The sequence below is a fragment of the Micromys minutus genome (genome assembly GCF_963924665.1).
Source record: "Micromys minutus genome assembly, chromosome: 27".
In the NCBI taxonomy this organism is placed as follows: domain Eukaryota; kingdom Metazoa; phylum Chordata; class Mammalia; order Rodentia; family Muridae; genus Micromys; species Micromys minutus.
The window spans coordinates 15,015,491-15,038,231 of NC_137962.1; the positions used below are offsets into that span (position 1 = coordinate 15,015,491).

Below are 22,741 nucleotides of genomic sequence, written 5' to 3' on the forward strand. Positions count from 1 at the left end.
GATAAGAAAAGCAAATAGGACATAGAAAGGGTCTTTATTTAGAGCCTATCCACCCCCACCTATGAGCCTCCACCTCCTTGCTTCCTCTGAACTAACCCCTACTCTCAGATGTCACCAGCACCTCCATTTCTGGCCATTGCCAGGCTATCCTTTCTGCTGAAGGGCCCCTCCCCCTCTCTTCTGAGGCATCTACTGTTCCCTTGCCATCTGTAGACAGGACCAGCCAGCAGCAGTCAGCTGAGTGAGCAGCTAGGAGTGCTGAATCTTGGCTGAGGACACCTCCTGCAGGAAGTTATTCTCCACCTCACCATATCCTGGTCATAAGGATACTTGTGGACCACTAGCAGGTAGATACTGGTCAGACTAGATGCTAATCCCCTGTCTGTCACATCAAGGAGTAGTATCTCTGTAAGAAAAACATTCCAAACTCTCTAGCTAGTCATTGGACAAGCAGTGAAACCAACAGGCAGCCCAGACAGAACTAAAAATCACACTCTAACATGATCTCAAAATAGATTCCAGCTCACAATCCCCATGGCAACGCCCTGGGTCTGAGGACTGTCTCTAAGGAAGGAGGACAGAAGGGTGGGACAGGGGTGTCCCAGACTCTGAATATGCCATGTAAGGGTCCCATTGTCCACAGCAGGCACACAGAGAGGGGCTGTGGGGTCTGGAGCTCCACTGAATATCCAGGCAATTGGAGCAAGAGTGGAGGAAAAGCTTGGTGAGTGACTGGAGAACCCCCTGGGTTGTAAGAGACATAACACTGGGAAGAGATTCAGACTGTAGCATCTAGATTTTCCCTGCCACAACTGGACCTTCCTCAGTTTTAGGGTATCCACAATGCTGTGCTTAACCAATCCCATTCTAACCCACTCACCACTAGCTAAATATTTTCAGACTAGGATGATGCCAGAAAGTCCTCTTAGGCACTTAGGTTTGAAGACATAATTGTCCACCCAGCACAGGTTCAAAGCATCACCTGGCAGACAGAAGACAGCTTTGGTCTTGCTTATAGTGCCTTTGGGAGGCGAGATATTCAACTCTGTCTTTGTCTCTAACTTGACCTTGGCCTTCTAGACTCCAGAATTACAGTAAATAAATTGTTATTTATAACTGGTTACTATAGTTTGAACTAAGCTCCCTACACTGAGACTTCACCTTCCGTAGTTTACCACTGCTTGAAGGCATAAGTCTCTCCCACACCCATTTCCTGGCCTTTCTAATAACTAACTACCTTATAATGTCACAACTGGGTGGAAAAGTGAATGCCATCATTTGCTAACACCAGACCATACCAGACACAGACCCTACCCCATAAGCCCCTTCCTTCAAGCCACCTGGTTTCATCCCATTACTACAGGGACCTGGGAGTTGTGCCTGAGACTGACAGGAACTGGCAGCCTCTCTTCCTGCTGGCAGTACCTCTGCCTAGACCAGCCAAGAACTCAGGCGCAGCCTTGGACAGTAGTGGTGGGAAGCAGGGGCCTGAAGTTGCAACGCCTGTGTGCTTAGTGTGGCAAAGAGTCAGGTAGCCTAGCTGTGGTCAAGAGCCCATCTCCTGCTCGACTTCCCGTTGCCCTGATGTAGCAGGTAGCAGTTCTGAAGGCTTGTAAGTCCTATGCCACACCTTGGAGGGGACTCAAGAGACAGACCTGTGCTGAAAGAGAGGCAGCAGGACAAAGCCTCCATCTCCCCAAGCGTAGTCTGACACTCGTGGCTATTTTAGAGCTGCAGCATGCACCACTGCAGGCAATGATGTGAATACTAAAGAGCCATGTCATCTGGGACAGGTAGTCTGTACCTGCCACAAGTTTGGACCTGCCTCTGCAGATTTCCTTGTGGCCTTGAACATTTATTTGGGACAGAAGCCAAGGCTACTGGTGAAGGAAGCTTTTTCCCAAGCAGAGGGCACATGATACAGATCAGCTGCCTTCTGCACTCAGATCCCTTGTTAGGGATCTCTAAGAACCCCACCGAGTCAACAGCCCATGGTGATGAAGTCCCCAGCAATGTAAAGTGCTGTACTACCTGTCTAGATTTCTCCTACTTGGTAAAGATGTCAGCACACTGACCCCAGGACTGAACTGACAGATGGACAGCTAAGACTGGGACAGTTAGGCAGCACTGTGCCAAAAGCTCAGAAATAGAAGCCTTATTGGGGGGAGGGGGATCCTTTCCTAAGGCTTCTCCTGAAAGTTCCAACAGAACCTGGAAAGCCAGCAGGCACCTTGGACCATAGTCAGAGGGGCACAGGATGAACTCAGTCCTCTTGTGAAACAGGCAGCCTCCTGTTAGACCACCCACCACTTCTTGCAAACACCTGCTGTTCAGATTCGTGGGCTGCTGTTTTTCAAGATTTGCTTTTTTTGAAAGACCCAGAGAATATTCTCGAACAGTTAAATATAGCTCTCGTGAAAGCTGTCCCATTTACATGCCTATGTTCATTCAACAAACATTCTCTGAGGGCCTGCTTAGTGCTAGACACTGGTGGGTGGACAACTCAGCCACTGGCAGGTAACAACATAGTCCCTGGCCAGAGGTGCTGGGGGTAGTGCACAAGTCTGGCTTAGGAAAAGCTGATATGACACAGGTTGACAGGTGCTTAGCTGGCAGGAGCCCTGAGGCTACAAAGACATGAGAGGCATCTAAAAGCCAGAGAAGGATGCACAAAGAAGGGGTGTTGAGTGTTGAGGGAGTCCACCATAGCCCCTGACTCAGTCTGTATGCAGCAAGGGGCGGGGGAAATGAGAGTCAAGGCTGCATGTCAGCAAAAGTTTGGACTTCAAAGTCCATGGTAATCATTTATGTGGTTCACAAAAAGGCATTGATAGCTCTCAAGCAGAGTAGTGACTTAATGTATATTAATACCAGCCTTGAGCCACCACAAATGCATGCAACTGGGAGGAGGCCAGGTGTGGAACATCACCAGAGTACAGTGTTGCATAATGCCTATGTCCCTCCTCCCCCGCCAGCCCTTTAAAACAAATGCTTAGATCATCCCCCAAAGGAAGCCAAAAACCAGACAGGGGACTTACATATGCCCAGAATGGATCTAGGCTGAGCTGGAGAGCAAAATGCAGAGCAGGAGAGAAGAGGAGGGGGAGGGAGAGGGAAGGAAAGGAAAGGGGAGGGAGGCAGGGAGAGAAGGAGACAGAGCAAGAAAAGAAGAGAAAGAGAGAGAAATAGGGAGGGAGAGAGGGAGGAAGGGGAAGGGGGGAGAGAAGGAGGAAGGAAGGGAGAGAGTGAGCAGTCCCAATGACTGGGTCTCCTGAGTGTAGGAAAAGGGAAGACTTCAGCCAGGAACATCAGGGACCAAAGGGAGCACAACAGCTCCCTTCTTATGTATGGAAAGGGTAAAATCCTGGTGCTAACGGCAATTGCCACCTGTAGAAAGTAAAAGCATTTGAAGGCAAATGGGTGCTTAGCACCCTGCTTTATAACGAAATACTGCTGGGATCAGAGTAGATGCTTAAGAGAATGGAAACAATAATATCCTGCTCGGTTTTGAGTCCTTTCCTGAGGGACGAGGTACAAAACAGATGTCTAGAGAACAGGAGGAAAGGAAATCAGCCAGAAAGAGGCTCACCCACCCCTCGCCTTCCCTCTTCTACTCTCAAGTACTCTCTGCCACCAGCTTCCTTCTGATCACCTTCCTCCCCTCTGCTCCAAGAAGTCCTCTGATGCCAGCTTCCTCTTTCTCACACCTTCTCCCCTCCACTCTCATGGGTGCTCCCCTGCCAGCACCTATTTTGGCTTCATCATTTATCCTCACTTTTATGGGGCCCCTGAGGATATCCTGAGATAGCAAAACAGCAGCTGGTGACTTTTGCCTTAAGGAGCAAGACCTAGGACTTCATCATCAGTCATCACATTTAACAGCCAAACCTGGGTCCAAACCTATTTCATAATCAGAGTCTAAAGATCAAAGTGAGAAGGTATATGTGACCAAGTGACCCACTTCTAACCTATGGGATAGAGAAAAGATGCTGGGTAGGAGTTCTAGAAAGGTGTTAGGATAATCTTGGCTAAAATAACCCTTCTGACATCTCCCATCCTTCCTGCCTTGAATAACAATGTGCGTGGCACAGGAACATGTCAGGGAAGATGAAGTAGAAAAATCAAAGGATCTTAAGCCCCAAATAATCCTGAGCAGTAGGATCTGAAGATTGATATGACCATCACTCACCTGGGTACTCCAAGGCAAGGCGTCAGCTGCTTCTGCATAGCCTAAGCTCAGCATGATCCTCATCCATGTTGCGCGTATGAATGCAATGGTATTCAGTGAAGCCAGAAGATTACATACCTGTGCAGCTCAGCTCCATTTGTTCCAAATAATGATACCTAGAGCATTTGTTTCTTCTTTGCCCCTTCTAAGAAAATGTGAAATCCTATCACATCCCTACAGGAGTGAGTATACATGGAGCCCCAGATTTTCACACTGACTTTTCACCTATATTTCTATCCTTTGTTACAAGCCATGTCAAAATCCTAGAAGAAAAAGTGTAAAAATAAGCTAAAAACATTAACATTTATATAACAAGTGCTAATGAAAGAAAGCAGACTCCAGAATCATTAGGATAGAAAGGGAGGTTCAGACAAAAAGCATCACACAATAAAGAATCTTGTCTCTATCAAGAAAAAAAAAATCACAAACATGAACCTATATGTATCTAACCACATAGCTTCAAAGCACAAAATGCAAAGTTTGCCTGATTCATGGAGACAGTGATAAACCTCAGTAACAAAGCATTCCAATGGAGTATCCTCAAGAGCCAAGCAGACCTAATAACAGCACTAAACAAACTATATATAATAGGCAGTGAAGTATCCAAGGAGCTAAGTGACTGGGGTATGTGAGTAATGGGGCCTAAAGTGCAGTGGTCCTGGGACAGAAGTGAACCTAGAGAGCACATGAACCCATTAGGCATACAAGTTAGCATAAGGATAGCCTGAGAAACTATGCTAAACTCAGTGTATGAAAGTCAATAATCTTTTCCAACTCTTGAGATAAAAAACATACATGAGTCGAATTAATAGAAATGTCTAGAACTTTACATAAAAAAGAGAGATAGATGTTCTTTTTAAATCGTTGTAGGACTCAGCAAAAAGTAAATTTTTAGCAACAAAGAAAGGCTCCCCTAAAATTTAAAATAAAGAAATTTTGAATTTGAAATATGCTTATAGACTATGATATACAGTGTGTGTTAGCTGTTTTAAATGTTTGGAATGCAATAAAAAATAAATCCAATTATCCCAAAAACTTTGTCAGCCATTTCTGTAATTATTACTCTCTGTATTATACAAATGGCAAAGGCTAAAGTGCAGAGAAGTCAAATCTTATGCCCAAGGTTGCTCAACAAGCAACAGCCTATGGATATATGCTTCAAAGCTCATGATTCTAATCTCTCTGCTAGCAAGCTTTCATGTGCATGCCTATTGTATGACTTTAAAACTCACACACTTAACTCTTGAATTAAAAATACAAGCTCATAAAGAATTTATAAATAATTGATTATAAGAATGAAAAGCTCATTTGAAAATTATCTGCAGATCATTGGTTATAAGAAAAGCACTCATTTTCAAATTCTTTTAAAATAGTTGATGATAGGATGCAGCCAAAGTGGCAAACAGAGGACAACACATAGCCTTTTGTATTTTAAGGGAAAGAGAAAGGCTTAGACTTGAAGCTAGGGTGGGGAATAAAATTAAATAAAGTAAAATAAGAATTTATAAATAGGAAAGCAAGTATCAAGGTAGCCTACTATAATAAAATCAATAGATATTGTTAACTAATACTTTATTTTTTGAACAATGCAAGAGCCAAATAAAACACATATGTCAATCAAAGCTTTTGAGCTAGATAGCTGAGCTAGATAGCTGAGCTAGAAATATGAACTGAATCTCTGCAGGTATCTGCTTACCCAGGCTTCCTAATTTACAAAGGCAACTACTATTTTCTCAACTCAGTTTCTTTGCTATAAGTAGTTCTATAAGGGTACTATGCTATAAGTAGAAGTGTACAATTGCTGGATGATTCTAGAAGCGCACATAGATAATACCAAGAAGGTAAATGTGGAGAGGTGAGGGTGTTTTTGTATATTCTGTAAACCTTCTCTACCATCACTTGCTACTTCTCCTTCCCAATGATGAGATGTTCATTTTGTAACTCAATACTCAATACAAAAGAAAAGTTTCCATTTCTTTTGTCTTTAGGGTCCCCTAGCCTGAACGTGTCCCCAACAAACACCTTCTCAGCTGCCAGAATTCCTCATCCATGTCTTGTCAGAAAAGTGCTTATCTCCAGTACCTCCCACCATGGATGTCTCTTTAAACCAGCCTCCTGATCTCCATTACATCCTTACACGAGAACCCCATGCTTTCCCTGCCCTGCCTGCATTAGCTGCCATTATATCCTACCCAAAATCAACTATAAGCAAGTGACCCAAATACGTGAGAAAGATTGCCTAGGTACATCATGGACTTACTAAGAAGTGAATGAAAGCATCAGAGTGGAGAGAGTAATCCAATGGTAATAGAGGAATGAATACATGAAGAGCTAAATGATACCGAAGAGTCTATTAGATGAGTGACAGGTACCCAAAGACATGGTACCATAGTAAATGGGGGAGGAATGACATGAAAGAACTTAGTAATTTTGTGGCAAATAAGGAAGTAGATGAGGGTAGAGTAGACCTTAAATACAAGGGAGATTTGGGGAAGACATGGCAGATATTTTAATAACAGAATAATGCAAGGGCAGATAAATGAAAGGTACAATTATACAATGGCCAGTGCAAGTGAGGAGTGAGTAACATAATAGTAGAGGGTGGATAAAGATGAGGTGGCACAAAGATGCATAGGGAAACAAATGGCAGGGTTGAGGGGGAATGAGAAGAACACCAGACTGGAGAATTAGTGGTACATGTATTAAGGAAAGAAAGACTGGAAGATGGGAGGATGAATACATTTACAAACACAGCAGCAGATGTGGAAATGAGAGGGGTGAAGACAGTGACAGATAGTGTCAGATGATCGAGCTAATGACAGGTGACTAGAAAGCTGAATGCCAGTGCAATGGTGGAATAAAAAGGGGGTGACAGGTGCACTGACAACCAAGTGATAAATTGGCAGGGGGGAAATGAATGGCAAGGGTAGAGAAGACTGGGTGATGCTGGGTAGATGATGGATGGGTGGTAGGTACAGGAAGACTTAGAGGTCCACTGAAAGGTGGGGAGTAGGGGCAGATGTTGAGAGTGTGGAGGACTGTAATATGCAATGTCAGAGAGGAGAATGAGCCACAGATTTAAGGACTAAGTGAAACAAGGCACAAGGGAGAACAAATGGTGGGTGTTTAAAGAATTGAGTGACACTGGGCCCATTGGGGAAATGAATAGCACATGCAAGAAGAAATGAATGAGACAAAGTCAGAGAGGAGAATAAAAGACTAGCATGTGCATTGTGGAGTGCTACTGTGGATGGAATGGTGAATGGGCAGTGCACAGAAGACTGATATAACAGGAAGGACTCACTTACAGGTGCATCTAGGATCAAGTGAGGCCCTAACATATGGAGAAGTGAAGATATAGTGGAAGGTTGGAGAAGGGATGCTGTGCCCAGACAGTGATGACACAAGTAGATGAGAAAAGTCTGACTGATATAGAGATACAGGTTAAATCTGCAGAAATGGGGATGAATGGTAAAATCATAGGCGGAAGAATAAATAGCAAATGCATGTGAAATTGAGCAACAATCTGGCAGTGATAATTCATGCCTTTAATCCCAGCATTTGGAAGAAAGAGGCAGGTGAATCTCCGTGAGTTTGAGGTCAGCCTGGTCTACAGAATGAGTTCCAGGACAGCCAAGGCTACACAGAGAAATCCTGTCTCCAAAAAAAAAGTTGACTGACATTCTAAAACATGATAAATTATAACATGTGTATTGAGCATAGTATGATACAAGGACTAGTGGGGAAACTGTGACAATTACATGTAAGAGTTAGCGACACTAACAAACGAAGAAAAGGTGGTAAGCAAGTGCATGGCTGAATAATGCAACGGCTGATGGGTAATGAGTTATGGTTACACAAAGAACCGTGTAACAAAAATGTCCATAAGAGAATGAATGGCAGGTGCACAGAGAATTGAATGACGTAATGATGTATGGAGGGATGATTGACAGGAGCATGGAGGATGGAGTGAAATCATTGGTTCTTAGAATGAGTGACAGATTCATGGAGAACTCTTTGACACAGTGATATATAGGGGGATGAACAACAGGCACACGAAGGAAGGAGTGGCAAGCACACAGAAAACTAACGAGATGCTGGAGGGGATGATAAACAATGGAGGCAGGAGTGAGTGAATAGTGTGATGTATATGGGAAATGAAGAGATGGCGAATGGAGGACCGGCTGGTGTCATGGTGTATAAGATAATTTCTGATAGCTGTGTGGAGGATTGAACATGGTTGTGATGTTTGGAGTGAGGGATGTCACAGCATATCCGGGGATAGAAGATGGGTACAATGAGGACTGAGTGATGCAATAGTTCTAGTGACAGAACAGGGGACACCAGGCGATGCCATGGTCCATAGGGAAATGAGTGGCAGGTGTGTGTAGGACTAAAAGATCCAATGGTTTTCAAGAGGAATGAAGGACAGTTGTCAGGACTGAATAAAGAAGGACTGCAGGATGCGATGATGCATAGGGTGAATGACAGGTGGACTGAGGGATTGATGGTACGTAGTGGAATGAACGCTCTGTGCACTGTAGAGTGAGTGATGTGGTGCATCTGGGAGCAGATGAGAGGTACGCAAGGGATTAAATGACGTAATAGTGCATAGCCGGTGCTCCCAGGAGTGGATGATACATTAGCTGATAGCAGAAGGACAGGATGTGTGTGGGTGATTAAAGGAAACTAGGAAGGGTAGAGGAGTGAATGGTAGGGAGCTGAACAACTGTGTGACACAATGGGGGATGGTGGATAGGGGGACAGGTTTGGGTGACAAAATGGCAGGAAGGGAGTGAATATGGGAGTGTGAAAGCTCAGTGGCACTGTGGTGGACAGGAAGCAAGTAGTGGGTATAGAAAAAACCGGATGGGACAGTTGAGAATGGATGGGGGAAACAGACAGGTGGGAAGAGGAACGACCTGGGCCCTGGCAGATGGAGAATGAATGACAAATACTTGAAGAAGGGAGCCAGATACTGGCAAGAGAGAGAATCACTGTCAGGTGGCAAGAACTGAGCAATCCACGTGGGATGAGGGACTGAATGGTGGGCTTAGAGAGATGGTGACACGGGTAAGACAGTAGGGTGAAGGGGAAACCCATGTAGGTTGGAGGGGCCAAGGGCAATGGGAATGAATAACAGGGGGTTGGAGAGCTGAGAGTTACAGTGGCAAATGGGGGCTGAGTGACAGGTAGCTGAAAGTTCAAGTGACACAATAAAAGAGGAGAAGATGGATAAGCAGTCTGTAGGTGACTGAGAGGATGGTGGGTAAGGAAATGGGTAATATGTGTGAAGAAGTATGTTACAGCGGTAAGTGGGAGTATGGATGCTTCCCAGACGTGTGAGTGGTGATTTCTCAGAGGGAAACTATATGAGAATATGAAAAGCTAAGACATGGTAGATAGGGGTATGTGGAGAACTTAGTCCTACCAAGACAGGATGGAGGATGAGTGACAGGTGGGTAGAGAACTAAAGGACAAGATGGCAGCTGGATGTTTGAGTGACAATTGTGGGGAAGAATGTGCAAAGTAAATATTCAAGAAGGCGATAGTTGAATAGATTGTGGTAGGGAGGAAGGGGAATGGAAAGTTGATAGAGATGAAGAAGTAGATGGCAGGTACAGGGAGCACCAAGTGATGAGCAGTACATGGTGTGTGGGTGAAGGGAGCAAGTGCTCCAACAATGAGACAAGAGTGAATGGAATTTCTGTGGAAGACCACATGACATGATCGTAATGTAGAGGAACGGACAGGAGGCTCCCAGGACCTGTGCAATAGCTACAGCGTCAGGTGCAGGACTAAATGACAGAGGAATGGAGGCTCCAGTGACACAGTGACAGATGTGTGAAGGAATCGTATGTGGTAGAAAACTGGACGATGCCATGGTTAATGAAGGGGGAGGATGGCAGATGTGCAACAGACTGAACAATGCAAGGGTGACAGCTGATGACAGGGTATGCAGGACAAAGTAACACCTCATGTCAGACAGAGGAGTTTCATGGAAGAATGGTGACATGGGAGTGGGTGGGACAGTGGAGCAGTGAGTCTTCACTGGTAGCTAATGAGAAATAAAGGGCTGAGCGGTACTGTGGCTAGTGGGGAGATGAATGACATGTTCACAGAAGAGGAGTGACACGATGTCTGATGCTGACCAGTGCGTGCAAAGACCATATTGTGCATCTGTCGAAGACTTTGAATGGAAGGTGAGTGGTGTAATGTTGGTTGATAGAATGACTGCCCGGGTGCCTGGAGAACTGGGTGATGACTGGCTAATGAAGAGTGAATGGTGTGTGGGTAGGGATGAAAGTGTTGGGTGGGAAAGGCAATGGATGACGAGGCACACAGAAGATTAAACAATACAACGGTAGGTGGCAGGATGCGTGAGGTCACAAAATAAATGAGTGTGTGTGTGTGTACATAGGTAGAGGTGGATAGAAGTGTCCATGGTAAGTACATGGACAACCATTACTAGGATACCTACCATGGGACATCCATCTCCTGCTTCTATTCTTCCTTCTCTGATCTTCCTAGGTTAGATGATCCAGAACAGAGCATATGAATGTGGCAGGTGCCTGGGGGTCCTTGCCTCTCATCCCGTTCTTGTTTCAGAGCCCCGGGGTGTCTCTGCACAGCTAGGGAAAAGTGTCTGTGCTGCTACCCCAAACCAATTTTCCTATTCCCTGTTTCCTCCATGACACCTGTACGGAAGATGTTTGCTAAAAAGCCTTGAGCTGACTGAGGATGGCCGGGGCTAGGACTGGGAAAGCAGAGATGTCTTTCTGCATCTTCTGCATCCTCCGCATGATAGCTGACAGCACCTAGATACGGAGAACTCAGAATCCCCTTGCTCCCAGAGCTACTCGTCACCTGTGTTTGGCTGAGCAGGCTCCCTAAATAGTGAGGTGGCGCACACAAGCCCACCACGTCCCTTGGGATGACTTCCCAACTCCAGCCTGCAGTAAAGAAACCCTATTTGCATTATGGTCTTCTATGCCTTCTCATTTGCTGTCTATTGTTTTATCTGCCTCAGTTTCATCATCTGTCAAGCGGAGCCGTGTTCTCACCAGCTCATAGGTAGATGGATGGAGAGGAGTGTCAAGTTGCATGATTCCTCGGGCATCAGCCTGTCCCACTGGTCTTTGTTCATTTTTGCAGTACTTTGTGGGATACCTACTCTACGCCAAGTTTAATGCCAGACACTATAGGCTCAGGGAACAAAGGCAGTTCAGACCTGAGGTAGAATGAACAGAATCCACAAGGCTGAGATTGACTGGAGAAGAGGAAGGTAAGGGTGGGGCTTGAAGAGCTGGGGTAGATAAGGATGTTGTGTGTGTGTGTGTGTGTGTGTGTGTGTAAGGATGCTGTGTGTAAGAGAATGTGCATGTGTGTAAGGATGCTGTGCATGGTGTGTGTGCATGTGTGTATAAGGATGCTGTATTTGAGGGTACATGTGTGAAAGGATTCTGTGTATATGTGCATGAGTGTGAGTGTGCATGTGTGTATGCACGCATGTATGTAAGATGCTATACTTGTGTGTGTATGAATGTGTGAAAGAATGCTATGCATATGTGTAAGCATGCTGTGTGTGTGTATTGTGAGCATCTGTATTTAAGGATGTATGAGTAAGTGTGCATGTGTGTATGTGTGCACAAGTACATACATGTGTGTAAGGATACTGTATTTATGTGTGAGTTTGCATGTGTGTGTAAGGATTCTATGAATGCATCAATGAGTGTTTGTGTTTGTGTAAGTGCACAAGAGCATGCACACATGTGTGTAAGATGTTGGTGTTTGTGTGTGAGTGTGTATGTATGTGTGAAAGGATATGTGTGTGTGTATGTGAGCATGGTGTATGAGTGAGTGTACATGTGTGCATGTGTGCACAAGTACATACATATATGTGTATGAGGCTGCTGTGCTTGTGTGTATGTGTGTGAAATGATGCTGTGCATGTGTGTACATATGTGTAAGAATGCTGTTTGTGAGTGTGCATGTGTGTGTAAGGATTCTGTGAATACATCCTTGAATATTCATGTGTATATGAGTGCAAAGAGCATGAACACATGTGTGTAAGATGTTGTGCTTCTGTGTGTGAATGTACATGTATATGAGTAAAGGATGATGTGTGTGTGTGTGTAAGGATTCTGTGTAAGTGTGCATGTGTGAATAAATGTGCATTTGTGCATGTGCACACAAGTACATGCATACATGTGTGAAAGGATGCTGTGCATTTGTGTGCATGTGTGCAAGAATGCTGTGTGTGAGTGTGCATATGTGTGTAACAAATCTGTGAATGCATCCATGAGTGTGTATGTGTGTATGAGTGCACAGGTGCATACACACATGTGCAAAAGAATGCTGTGCTTGTATGTGTGTATATGAAAGGCTGCTGTGAATGTGTGTGTGTAAGAATGTTATGTGTGAATGTGCATGTGTGCATAAGAATACTTGTGTGAGTGAGTGTGCATGTGTGTGTATGGTTACACAAGTGAATGCACACATGTATGTAAGGGTGCTGTGCTTGTGTGTGAATGTGTATGTGTGTGTGTGTAAATAATGCTGTGCATGGGTGTGTGTACATGTGTGTGCAAAGATGCTATGTATGAGTAAGTATGCATGTATGTGTAAGGATTCTGGTTATGTGTGCATGAGTGTCCATTTGCATGTGTGTATGAGTGCACAAGTGCATGCACACACATGTATGTAAGGATGTTATTTGTGTGTGTGTGTGTGGATTGTATGTGAAAGGGTGCTGTGCATGCATGTATGGGCATGTGTAAGGACGCTGTGTGCCTGTATGTGCTTGTATGCTTATGTGTGCAACGGGTGAGCATATGTGTGTGACTTGTGTGCCCTGTGTGAGTGGGGGGGTAGTTAGCCTGGTGGATGGCACGGGACAGGTAAAGGTTCTCACCAAGCTTAGCTGTGCCTGATTCACACTGGACTAAAACCAACTCTCTGGGCTCCCATCACCTTCTGCAAAGGCCAGACTTTATCTTGTCATCTATACTGTCCCCAAGTGTAGCACAAGCAAGTCATGTCAGGGGCTTAACATGAACGTGGGTCATGACCACCTGTGACAAATGCTGTCCATTTTGTGAAAAGGGTTTAATAATCTGCTTCTGACGCGGGAACGGAGGAGTTTGGTGTCTGTCTAGAACAGGGCAGGACCCCAGCGATCCTCAGCAGACCCCACCTCTGTCTGCACACCCCAGTACTAAACCATTCCTATGACAGCAACCTCGGTTTCAGATGGACTCAGAATTGGGAAAGTGTGTGCTTCTTCCCTGCTCCTCAAAACTGTAGACAGAAAGAAAAATCCACAAGCCCACCCTCCTTCCTCACAGTAAACCAGCCTTTAAATTGTCCTCCACAGCTTGGCAGATGGCATCTGGTGTCTTCCTTTTTAATGAACCTAAAGGTAACCAACCTAGAGCACAGATGTTAGACAGTAAAAAACAGTGTGATGGAAATCCCATCTCTGGTACATTTTGCAAAGAGGCTGACTGTGAGACAGTTTTATCTTGAGCCACCCACTGTGGGAGGCGATAAATTTATACCAGTCATATATTATGCAAGCTCTAAGACCTCATCTCTAAGCAGAAAAAAAATGTCTAATAAATCCCTGTACCCATGAGACTTCACTCAGCCCTGCCTACTTTCCCCACTTGCCTAGATTCCCACTGCACATCCAATCAGATCAGTGGGCTACAAGAAAGGGGTCTCATCCAAGTTCAAAACCAACCAGTAAAACTCCATTCAGGAGACCTGCAAGCAACGACAGCAGAGCACAAAACTCCCAGAGAGCTAGGCATAAAAGCACTTTCCTTTGTGCTTACATTTTAAAAAGAAAAGAAACAATATTAATTGTAAAGGTGTTTTATTTCCTATAGATCTGAGCGCTTCTGCTGAACAGTTTTCTAAAGACACCATGAGACTCCATCAGCCCAAACCAGGAGTATAGATTTGACATCTACTAAGTGCTTCAGTGTGCAGGGCTGTGAAGCAATCCTGCATGCCCATGGCTAAGGATAAAAGACAGCCTGTCAAGTGGTTATTATATAGTAGGCCTTCTACAGGTGGGGAAACTGAGGCTGGAAATTAGAAAATCACATCACTGTAGTCTTCCTGTGTGGAAGGCTCCAGATTCCAGTCTTCCCACTCAAGCTCAGCTGCCTTAGGACAAGTGTGTGTGTGTGTGTGTGTGTGTGTGTGTGTGTATGTGTGTGCATGTATGTGTGTATGTGTGCTGGCATATGTGCATTAAAGTGTGTGTATGTGTGCATCTGTGTGTGTTCCTATGCATGTATATGTGTATGCATATGAATGTATATATGAGTATGTATGTATGAACATGTGTATGTCTACATGTGCATGCCTGCATTGTGTAAATGTGAATACAAGTGGGTATGAGTATGTAGATACGTGTACATGTATGAAAATGCTTGTGTATTTGCATGCATATGAGTGTATATGTGAATGTATATGTATATGAATGTATGCTTGTATGTCTGTTTACACATGTGTAAATGTGCATGCAAGTGGGTATGTGTATGTATATACGTATGTATGTTTCTTTGTATACCTAATCATGTGTATCTGCATGCATATGACTGTATATATGAGTGTATATGTATGACTGTGTGTCTGCCTACATGTACCTGCATGTGTAAATGTGCATGAAAGTAGGTATGTTTATGTATGTGTGTATGTGTACATATGAATATTTGCATGCATATGTGTGCATGTGTGTATATATGTGAATGTGTATATATGTGTGCATGTATGTGAGAGTGTACATCTGTGTATGTGTGTAAATGTAGGTATGTACGCATATGAATATGCATGAGAATGTGAGTGTATGTATGTATGTATGTGCATGTGTGTGCGTTTTCAACCTCTCCAAAAAATCTGTAGTAAGCGCAATAAAAGAAATTAGAAGAATCATCATTGTCCTCCGTACTGATGACAGCATCCTTTTCCAGGGGCTAAAACAGTGCATTTGCTCCTCTTCCGCTGACACCATTTTCTTTGGAGTTTCAAACATTAGAAGCTTATGTCCAGAACTGCCAATCATATCGATGAAGGAAGTGTGCCTCAGTGAAAGCTCTCTCAAGCTCAGTCCTTTTTTTTTTTTTTTTTTTTTTTTTTTGAAGAGGTGCCGCAACATGACTCTGCTTGTTCTAACCCTAGCCCTCTCGGTTTCACCCACCTCTTCTGAGTAGTCAACAGTTTTCTGTGCTGATTTCTGTACTATAGAGAACTAGACCGAAAACCCAAGTCCCCGTTTCAGAGCTAGATCACAAAAGGCGCTTGTGAGGGGACCGTGAGACTTCATTCCCTCTCTGTGTGTCACAGGCAATATTCTTGCCTTCCAGAATACACCCCTGTCCTCAGAGCACACCCATACATCACCACCACAGTTCAGAGAGAAATGATGCAGTGACCACCGGCCTCTCCTCCAGCCTGGAAATGCCACAGGCGTGGAGGCTTTGGGACCAGCAGGAACAACGTGTCCTTTATGTTATCTGAATAACCCAGAGGTGTTTTCTCTCCCCAGACATGAAAGCTTACCCTGACTTAGTGATATTTAAATAAAACAACTCTCAAAAAGTCTTCTCAAACAAGAAGGAAAGATAGGCTGTCCCCGGCTGGTACTTCCTGTTGCATATGGCAGGCGCCCTCAAATCCCGTGTATCCCCCCGCCGCCCCCGCCCAACATCCCGTGTACTCCCCCCCCCCCCCGCCCAACAGCGCAGAGCTTTTCAAACCAAAAAAAAAAGTTTTAAATATTTTATTAAAAATGCATGGGAAAATTAGAGGGGAGGTCCAAGAGAGGAAACACCTGAAGAGGGTCTCTTGCTGATCCTCCCAGGTCCAAAGAGATGGACCAAGGCATTGTGCCATGACAGGGCAAGTGTCCAGCCAGAGACAACCATTCTGCCTCCTGCCAGAAGGGCATCTACCACATCCCCTGGGAAAATGTCTGGCATTCCCATTCCCACAGGTTCCCATGTGCAAATCCAGGGGGTGTCTCTCCCAATCACCAGCTCCAGTGGTTTTGCAGTCTAAGGGATCCACAAAGACTGATCTGCAGACAGTGACCTGTGGGGGTGGGGGGAATCTACATACAGGCAACCCCATCTTGTTCTAGATGGGCTCTTTGCCAGAATGGCTTAAACGCCCCCAGTTTTCAAACAACATCCAGACTCCTCTGGTCCACAGTCGCAGCCCACAAGGGCAAACAAGCACTGCCCTTATCCAACCCGCCAGGACCCAGGACCGCATTGCAGGTCACCTGCTGCTGCTCCCATCCCAACCAGAGAAGAGAAAACTCTTCTCCCATGATCCAACACTCTCCACAACCCAAATGAAGGAAATGGGTGCTGAAATCTTGGTTCTCAAAAGGTCCCCAGATGAGGAAGGATCAGTACCAACCCCTCCTATCGCTCCATAAGCTGCTTCCTGTCACCTTGATGCCCACCCCCCAGCTTTGTCCCAAATTCCCCAAGAGATAGTAAATTTAAGGCTTGGAACCCACTCAGGGAAGCGCAGCCAGCACAGGGGCGTTAAGTGGGTGGGTGTTCGGCTGTGGGATTATTCTTAGCGCTTCACTCTTCGCAAAAGTGGCGCCTCCACCCTCAAGACAAGAGCACTGACTCTGGGAGTTCACAAGCCTGGCCCAAACTCCAGAGCAGTGTGGGGCACCAGATCAGATCTCCTGGAAGAGTCAGGTCGCGCCCCTGAGGGATGAGATACTTGAACCTGGGGAGCCCCCGCCCCCACCCCAGCCTTGCTCCTGGTGATATCTCTCCTGGAACCCTTCGAGTGTCTCCAACAAGACAGGTGACGACACACCCACTCCTTACCTATAGTTGTGATGACAGTGATGGCGAAGTAGAAGGAACCGGCGAATTTCCACTGGACACCAGCGCGGTGGGGCTCAGACTGCAGGATTACCAGCTCCAGCTGCTGGTAGTCATCGGAGCTGATGTTGTACTTGCCTCTGAGACGGACCTCTTCAGCTTTAAGTTTCTCCTCCTCGCGCATCTCGTGGTCGGACTCGAGGGCGTCGAACACCGCGGCACCCACCAGCAGGTAGGTGAAGGTACAGGCGATCAAGGACAGGGTACGCACGTTCTGCCGCTTCATGGCCGCGAAGAAGGAGATGCTAAAAGGGAGATGCACCAGACCTCGAGAATCCCAGTGCAGCGCCGCGCGGACCATGCTTCCTCTACGATGGAGTCGAAGTTGCAAGCGGTGGTAGCAGCAGATGCCACAGCTGATGTTGGAAATTTCGGTCTCTTCTTGGCTGTCATCACTTTCACGAACTTCACCACTTGAAGGTTGAGGGCCCTCCGCGGGTGCCTCGGGCTCTGGGCACTCGACGATCTCAGCGGACTCCCTGGAATCTGCGGATACCGCGGGACCAATGGGCACCCCGGGCTCGGCAGGCTCGGCTGACTTTGCGGGCGCAGCGGGTTTCACGGGCGCAGCGGCTTCGGCGGGCGCAGCGGCTTCGGCGGGCGCAGCGGCTTCAGCGGGCGCAGCGGGTTCCGCGGGCGCAGCGGCTTCGGCGGGCGCAGCGGGTTCCGGGGGCGCAGCGGGTTCCGCGGGCGCAGCGGGTTCCGGGGGCGCAGCGGGTTCCGCGGGAGCAGCGGGCTCTTCAGGAGCACCCAGTGCAACGGATTCCGCGTACACCGGGGGGTCCGCGGGCGTGGTGATCACCACCGGGGTGCGCGAGATGGTGGGCATGTTGATGGCATCGCTATGGCGCGGAGGCCAGCGATCCTGGACCCGGGACACCCTATGCCAGGCCTGGGTCAATCGGTTTGCCCCAGTGCGGATGGTTGAGCGGATGGATGGCCCAAGCTCGTTCCGCGCGGGCTGCCTGGTTCTCGGCACCTCGCCCCTCGAGCCTCGGGTCTCGGCTGGGGCAGGATCGGTAGCCGGGACAGAGGGAGACCCGGGGAGGGGTTCCCCATCCCTCTGGATGCGTTCCCCGGCTAGCGGGGCCCAGCTAATCGCCTCCAGTGTGGCGGTTGCCCCGCGGGGACCTGCTTCTCCCTCTAGCTTTCTTCACCCCCTTGGGTTAGGGGAAATAGAAAGTTTGCTAAGTGAAGGAGTCTCTAGAATCCCTGCAAGCAGGAAGAAAGTCTATCTAGCAGGGGCAACGGGCTAGGAAACCCGATGCCCCAAGATGCGAACGCCCCGTGCCCACCTGGGCGCGCGGGGCACGCGGGGTGCCCGCCGCGCGAGAGTCGATCTGTGAAGTTTGTTCCGCTCAGCCTCTGAAGCTCAGGAACACGACGAAGCACAAGACAGGAGCCGCGACGGAGCTACCTCGGGGGCGAAGAGGGAACTACGCGGCGGCGGCGGCCGGCCAGCCAGCTCCTCGCCGGGCGGCGGGAGGGTGGCGGCGGCTGCGGGAGAGGTCCCGCAGCCCTGGAGGAACTGAAGGATAGGGATGGGGACAGGCAAAGGCGCATCAGCTGCCCGAGGATCCTGAGACTCTGGCGTCCAGGAGTCCGGAGAGGCAGCCGCCGCTCAGGTCTGCCTGAGGCGCTGTGCGTGCGCGCCGGAGGGAGCCCGAGTGTATGTATTCGCGGGTGTGCGTGCGCGCGTGTTTGCGTTTGACGGCCCCGCTCCGGCGGGAGGGACGGGGGGGGGGCAGGCTACTCCGAGGACCGGCTTCCCTCCCTCCTCTCTTCTCTTCCTCCCTCCCTCCCTCCTGCAGCCTCTGGGTCGCGCCACCTCCCGCCTGGTCCCCAGCCAGCTGGCGAGGTGGCAGTGGCAGCTCCTGCAGCAGACCTGGTGCTTCGCAGGGTGCACACGAAGGAGCCCAGGAGTGATGGCCAGGGAGAGAGAGGGAGAGGGGTATAACCAGGTGCCGCCAGGGTGCAGGGATGGAAGCCCTCTAGAGGGTTTGGGATGGGGATAGGGATGAGGATGGGGAGGCTTCCTTCTGAAAAAGTACTGCTCCCTAAGAGCGCACACAACCTTGGCAAAGTAGAGTTTGAGGGTTTGAGGGTCCTGAATTCGGCCTCTTATCAGAAAAAAAAAAAACAAAAACAACAACAAAAAATACGGGAGAGTTGGGAATAGAAGGGGAAGGGGACATGAGTACTAGAGAGTGCAACAGCGTGGCCACACTCTCCCCCTCCTAACACACACACACACACACACACACACACACACACACACACACACACACACACACACAGCTGCAGCAGCCACCTGGCTCAGCAGCACCCTACTGGCTGAGACACCGCCTTCTAGAGTGTTGGGGTTTTGACAGCCTCCTTAGTTCCGATAGTGGTTTGGGTCCCCGGTGGTCCTGCACCGGCTAACCTACTTTTCCCTAGAGCTCTGGCGAATAGCGCAGACCACCACTCTTCAGAGTTACCCCTCAAGAAAGGAGGGACGGGAATTCTCATTTCCCGTCTCCAGAGGTACTCGCCCTGCCGCCGCCGCCGCCGCCGAACACCCCCCAACACCTCCCCCCCAGCTTCTCTGTTCATTTCTTACTTCCTCTGCTGAGGACCAGAGCGTGGGGACGACACCGCCCCACCCCCACCCCCGCCGGCGAACCACCGGGAGGCACCCTCCAAATTCAGGTTTGGAGATGGAACAGGAGGATCTGTCCAAGGTACAGCTAGTCTTTGCGTATAAGGAAGAATCTGTTTCGACCTTCTGGGTTTCCCCACCCAGCCATCTCTCTTTAGGTTGCTTAGAGGTTTTCTCACTCACAAAGCTCCCCTAGAGCAGTGCTCTTGAGGACTGGGACACAGAACCAAGCTTTGAGACTCCGGGGTTTGGTTTCCTTGGCCAGGCTATCTTCTCTGTTCCTAGCCAAGGATGCAGATGGAGAGATCTGGTGACCACCACACAACAGCTAAGAGGCCAGAGCTGTCTGTGGAGACAGGAGCAGCCCGTGAATCTGCCCCGGCTGAGTTCGGAGATTTAGAAACCCGGTGTGTTTCAGCCTCCTGGACCATGCCTCCGCCTCTGTCTATCATAGCCTGGTAGACTAGGTAGGGACTTTATGTAGGTTCCCAGGTAAAAAGCTTTCCACCCAAATTCAAAGAATCCGGGTGCACCACAGGGCAGGGGTGTCGGCGCTGTGAGCTATGCCTGAACACTCGGGTCTCCGTGTGGTCTTCCCGGTACCCGGATGGGGAGCTCCACCGGAGCAGGTGCACTCCCCAAAATTCATTTTGGAAGCCAACACCCCCCCCCACACACACACACAGTGCTTTGCAAGGGAGCCTGGCTGCAGGGTGAGTCACCACAAGCGAGCGACAAAGCTTCCCAGCAGCTGGTAATTAATTGAGTCGTGGCTCAGCCCACGACGGAACCCCAGTTAGGCCTCCCGCTGCTCTGGCAGCGGTGGCACCCTGAGTCACGGTCTGACCGTCGGGCCAGCAAGAGGTCCGATAGGGGTTGTGTGTCTCGGCGCCACCAGGCGGCGCTGGACTCCGACCCACAGATCTGCCCACGTTTGAGCCAACCAGACTGCAGCGAAGTCCAAGCAGTCCCCAAAGGCGAGTGCGGGAGAGGGGGATGGGCTGAGCTATGGTGACTGGATTGCAGACTTTGCGCAGAGATGCTCCAGTTCCATGCAGCATTTTGGAAAGATGAAAAGGAACTTCAGCTTGCTTTATAGGTGAAGGAAAGGCCTGCTGTCCAAGACCACAGAATTACTCCCATCTAGAACCATTTGTCCCCAAGCTTCTTTCCAGAGTTTCCTCCAGAATCCCAGTTATTTTGCAGTCCCAGGCTTCCTGTCCACATCCCACAACCCAGTTTTTTAATGTCTTTTGGCTGAAGGTGGAGCTGAAACTCCTTGGGGAGGAACCTGGGTCCTGACTACAACCCTAGTACCCATTCTCAGCTTCCACTCCAGGTTGATGTTCTGTGAGTGCTAGAATGGTGACAACACACACACACACACACACACACACACCAGAGGTGGTTCTGGGAGTCTCACCTCCCAGAGTTGGGTGCTGAACCCAAAGAATTTTTTTATATTCAAAATATAATGGTGTCTTTGTTGGATAATTGCCAATTAAGCTCAGAAATTCTTTCTTCCCGTGTCTGTTATTTGGAATGGGCTCCCCTGTCCACCTTTGAGTCAATGACAGCTTTCCTCCCCCAGCAGGGCTGCATGTTCATGGGTGTAACCCTGGGGCATCTTGACTAGACTTGGGCATGAGTAAGTGGTTCAGGGAAGAACTGAGACATGGAGAGAAGGGTTTTGAGGACTTCAATACAGGACCAGTGAGTGGGCTCGCAGCCTCTCTGTGCCCCTTCAGGAGTCAGTTCCTAGACCTCCTTCCACTTTAATAAAAGCAGATGCATCTTATTAGCTAATAAAACACATCCTGGTTTTATAACTCTGCCGCCTACTTGTTTGTTCTGTTCTGTACACACGTCTGCAGCCCTTTTACAAGAGAGGGCATATCTTAGCCTCGCAATGAAGGAGGACAGAACTCCCAAGCCAGTACTTCTTCACACCCCCACTGTCTGACCACCACAGGGGGGTGCTGCTGAAGGGCGAGAAGGAGGGAGGGAGAGAGGGAGGAAGCTAGAGAGGGAAGTGTAACACTCTATGCCAAGTATCTCAGGCCTATGCCACTGCTAGCCCAGGGCAATTTCTTTTGGCTGAGAAGAAGCCAGCACTGTCAATGACTCCCTGGACATCATGAATCATTGGGAGTGCCAAGTGCACTGTCACAATCATATCTCCATCTTTGAATGCAGGCAGAGGTTACGGAACTATCCCCACTTTCTGCAGGTGATGGTGAGTTCTCTCATAGCTCTGGCAGGAAGCAACAGGAAAAGTAACAAAAATAAGCCCCCAAACAGGATTCATTTCAGCCTTCCAGCAGTGTCAGATTCCAGAGAAAAGCACCCCCATGTGGGGCAGAAAGCTTACCCAGCATTTTCCAAACCATGTTTTATATGTGAGCAAGTGTGTTCTGTGGGTACCCCATTTCACCAACACTAAATTAAGCAGAGAACATGGGTCTTCTCAAAGGCTTTGGTCTGCTAACAAGGATAGTCCTTCCACATAGGTAGTACTGTTATTGGAGATTCCCAAACTCACTCAAGGATGAAACTACCTATGAGTGAAGCACCATCCATTCCCAGAAAGCCATTTGAGAAGCCGCTGCCCTAGACTAAAGAGCTGCATGCAAAGAAATGAGCAGTCTTGGTTCTGGAGACTAACTTAGACTTGAAATCTCTTTATTTGAAGCAGCCTAGGGCATCTATCGAGTACAAGGGTCTGTTAGAGTCCCTCTCCCTGGGTTCCCGCCTGTAGCTTAGCATTTCCCCCTCTCTGTCAGGAAGCTAGAGCTCTCTGTTAACCAGACTGACCTTGCATGTCCATGTTGAAAGTCTGCCAGCAAGGCTGACCCCTTTTCGTCATTCCTAGCCTCAAATCCAGGCTCCAGTGGTCACTCTTGTCCGAGCTGCTGTTCTTTGCCTCCCAAGAACCCACTCTGGTGT

The 22,741-nt window shown here is 48.1% G+C and overlaps 1 protein-coding gene across 1 annotated transcript in view; it reads right to left on the reverse strand.

Annotated features, from left to right (window-relative positions):
- Positions 1-17,386, reverse strand: part of KCNK9 (potassium two pore domain channel subfamily K member 9) — a gene marked incomplete at its 3' end in the record, with an annotated part of 32,035 nt that extends 14,649 nt beyond the window's left edge. The window contains exon 1 of the mRNA XM_080938899.1: positions 17,098-17,386. Coding sequence (XP_080795025.1) covers positions 17,098-17,380 — 283 coding nt within the window. The 5' untranslated portion in view covers positions 17,381-17,386. The remainder of the gene's footprint in view (positions 1-17,097) is intronic.
- Positions 17,387-22,741: the final 5,355 nt, after the last annotated feature.